The following is a 3,745-nucleotide window of genomic DNA, read 5'->3' on the forward strand; positions in this document are numbered from 1 at the left end:
ACATATGATAAAATCTATATATGATTTCAAAAAATACAACTAGATTATTCTTAAAGGACTACTGTAGTGGCAACTGATCTTGTAAGTATACACACTTATATCAAAAAGTTTTACCATACCATATGCTCTCACTCATATGTAGAATTTAAGAAACAAACCAAACAAACAAAGAAAAAAAGAGAAAAACAAAAAAGCAGATTCTTAAATACAGAGAACAAGATGGTAGTTGCTGGGGGGAGGCGGGTAGGAGAATGGATGAAATAAAAGGGATTAAAGAGTACAGTTATCATGATGAGCACGGAGTAACGCACAGAATTGCTGAATCACTATACTGTACACCTGAAACTGATAGAACACTATATGTGAATTACACTTCAATTAAATAAAAAAAATGCTCATCACAGTCCAAAAAAAAAAAAAAAAGAAAGTCTTACAAAAGTAGACTAAACCCAGAGTCTCCATTTTAGAACTTCAATAAGTAGTGTGTGCTTTACTCCTATTTTAGACCATTGCATGTTGGAGTCATCCATGTAGACTGAGAAGTTAGAGACCTTGGAGCTCTGTTTCCTACAGAAGACCATCAACTCTTCGATCAGGACGTTCTCTGGAACAGTCCTCTTCATTTTCCTCTGAGCAAGACAGGTTCAGTGCACTCATCATGGGATGGATCCAGGATGTCGTCTGTGTTACGTGACTTGAAAAGAACAAGGAATGCAATTACAATCTGAAAGATTGTCCTTCTACCCATCCATGCAAGTACTGATCCCAGTGACACCGCGTCCACCCTACTGTAGCCCCTGGTCATGGGAAGCAGTTGCAACTCGATCCAATCATTTTGAAATGTCTTGGATATGTTTTAAGGTTCAACAAAACCTATTTGTTTCTTTATTCTTTGGTAGAAAGGAATGTAGGAGAATGCATCATCTTTGACAACTTGTTCTCCCTTACCCGACATTCAGTCAGCAAATCCTGGGATTCTCTTGCTGAAGCATCTGTGGAATCTTTTACTCCCCCACTCTTCCAGGGCTATACTCTGGGTCACTGAAACAGCTTGTCTCTCTGCCTCTGTTTCTACTTCTTTTCTAATTCAATCTCCTCTAGCCAAGAGATTTTTCTAAATGACAAATCTTACGCTGTTGCTTACCTGCTAAAAATTCAGTGCCAACCAATGCCTTCTGGATCAAATACCTACTCCATGGTATGAAATACCTTGATTTTTTTTTTTTTTTTTTTACCTGCTTCGATAATACTTTTTTTTTTCTGCTACAGTCTTCCTCCCTCCCATCTTGTTTATCTAGTTAACTTACTAATTCTAAAGAACCAAATTTTCCTAGGGGCGCCTGGGTGGTTCAGTTGGTTGGACATCTGACTTCAGCTCAGGTCATGATCTCACAGTTCATGGGTTTAAGCCCCACACTGGGCTCTGTGCTGACAGCTCAGAGCCTGGAGCCCGCTTTGAATTCTTTGTCTCACTCTCTCTCTGCCCCTCCCCTGCTTGCACTGTGTCTCTGTCTCTCTCTCTCTCAAAAATAAACGAATAGACTCAAAAAAAAAAAACCAACAAAAAAACCCAAATCTCCCTCAAAATTCCTCCAATCTGTGTTCCTGATCTTATCTCTTATTACACTGTATTTTAAGTGTCTGTTTATTTTCAGGCCTTCTTACTGCATATGAAGTTCCATCAGGGCAGGAGCTATGTTTCCTATGCCTGAATTTATATGGTGCCTAACACGTGCTCAGAATGAATGACTAGGTATTTCAGGGAAGAACACAAGCAGAGGTGAGGAAGGATGTACAACAGGTACAGGGTATGTTCAGGGAGCGGTGAAACAACATTACAAAGTGTGTCTCTACCTGCTGGATGGTGTTTCTCAGACCTGGTTTCCAACCCTCAGCCTTTGGCCAAATGAATCTCCTGTATCCACCACTATCTGCCCAGCTCCTGAGTGTGGACAGGCAGCTTCTGGAATTAGGATGATCTGTTTCTTCCTCCTGGACACTCTTTCTACCACTGGCTTACCCTACTGCCCTCATCCATTTATATCAGTCTCCCCCGACTCCTATCCCACCCAAACTCAACCTCGGAAGCAGTACCATGTCTTAGATAAGTCCATCTAAGGGCTGGCACTTAAAATGATCAAATAAGATGGGGGGGGGGTGTCTAAAAATATATTCTACACGACAAAATAGCATTTCCAAGGTATGTTAAAAGGGTTTTTAATTACTGTTACGTGAAGAAGATAATTCCATGGTCAAATAAGTTTGAGATACACTAGGTTAAACAGAGCTAAAGTTTCTTAACTGAAGGGCTTCCCTAAACCTTAAATATATTAACATGTTCTATGCCTCTCCAACAGTATGTGGTATTACTCAAGCTAACGTGCCCCTGTTAGCACATGTGGGACCAGTGTTCCATAGAGCATAATTTGAGAACTATCACATAAATGCACGGACTTTATTGGCTGATGACGGCAATAACTGAAAATGTTGGACTTACTACAAACAGGCAGTTTCATCGTCAGTGATGTTTTTGACCCTAAGTCCTAAATTCTCTGCATATATCCCAAAACAAATTGTTCAACTCCTCAGTTTGAATATTAAAATTCACTTTTCCACGGAAGATCGCTGATAGTTTCATGATGGCATAAACAAATTTAAGTTGCTTTGAGAATCAAGGTGAAGGTGGCAAGGCCCAAACATCTGCATCATTTCAAAAGCTCAGAGTGTGGTTAAGTGGTACAAAGACTCATTATTCTCTTGACAGTAATCCACATCACTGTTATCTCTTTAAAACGGTTTAATGGAATTTCTTATTATAGTGACTAAACTTACTGAAGCATTAGATTATGCACAGGTTAACTTCATTTCCAGGCCTTTGGGGTTGGGGAAAGCTGCAAGTCTGCCCAAGTTGAAAGTGGCTTTAAAGAAATACTAATGAGTGTAACATAAGAGGGCCAGGATGCCGCCACAAGGTAAAATGAGGACACGTCATTCTGTAAAAAGCACCTGTTTAAAACTAAAAGGAAAAACTTGATGAGACAATTTTGCTAATTTTAAAAATCTTGGTATATTTACTTTGATGTGATGATGCACATTTGTAATATGTTAGTCTGAAGAAGAGACTAAATTATTATAAATCCTCCCTCCCCAGTAATGTCCCGTAATTAGGAAGTGTGGGAAGGAGGGAAAACAGGAACAACCACCTGAGGAATGACTTCAGGTGCACACTCTCCTATTAAACTTTCTGAAAAATAATATTCTCATGCTTCAACATTATAACTACCTATAAATGGACATTCCATTAAACTTATCACTTAGATGAAGCAAAGGCAAAATGTCTAAGGAAAAAAAATGTAGTTATAGACTCTGAATGATGACTATTAGAAAGTTCCCCTAGAAAGTGATCTTTGCCAGGAAACTTCATCGGGCACTTTTATAGGAACAAGTCTACATCTGAACTTTTTCCAAATCCAAAAGTAACATCCTAAAATACTAACTGATTTAAGCTTATGTTCACAATACACTTCTCCATATATGTTTAAAAAAACACACACCCAAACACCAAACATGCAATTACAAAGGGTACTCACTGGAAAAAAACAAAACAGCCAACAAAGGGATAAGGTTTCTATACTTCAAGTACACCTAGGCCTTGTGTACAAACATTCAGACTAATGCTTCTAAAACTCAGGTAATGCAATAAAGTGCCTGGCAAAGAGTTGATATTCAATAAAAGATCATGGCT

General features: G+C 38.8%; 1 protein-coding gene across 3 annotated transcripts in view; it reads right to left on the reverse strand.

The window, feature by feature from the left end:
* Positions 1-381: 381 nt before the first annotated feature.
* Positions 382-3,745, reverse strand: part of STXBP4 (syntaxin binding protein 4) — a 166,212-nt gene continuing 162,848 nt past the window's right edge. For all 3 annotated transcript variants that reach the window (XM_030295827.1, XM_030295828.1, XM_030295826.1), the window contains one exon: positions 382-694. In XM_030295827.1, the coding sequence (XP_030151687.1) occupies positions 568-694 (127 nt within the window). In that variant the 3' untranslated portion in view covers positions 382-567. The remainder of the gene's footprint in view (positions 695-3,745) is intronic.

Source organism: Lynx canadensis, chromosome E1 (genome assembly GCF_007474595.2).
Source record: "Lynx canadensis isolate LIC74 chromosome E1, mLynCan4.pri.v2, whole genome shotgun sequence".
Classification (NCBI taxonomy): Eukaryota; Metazoa; Chordata; class Mammalia; order Carnivora; family Felidae; genus Lynx; species Lynx canadensis.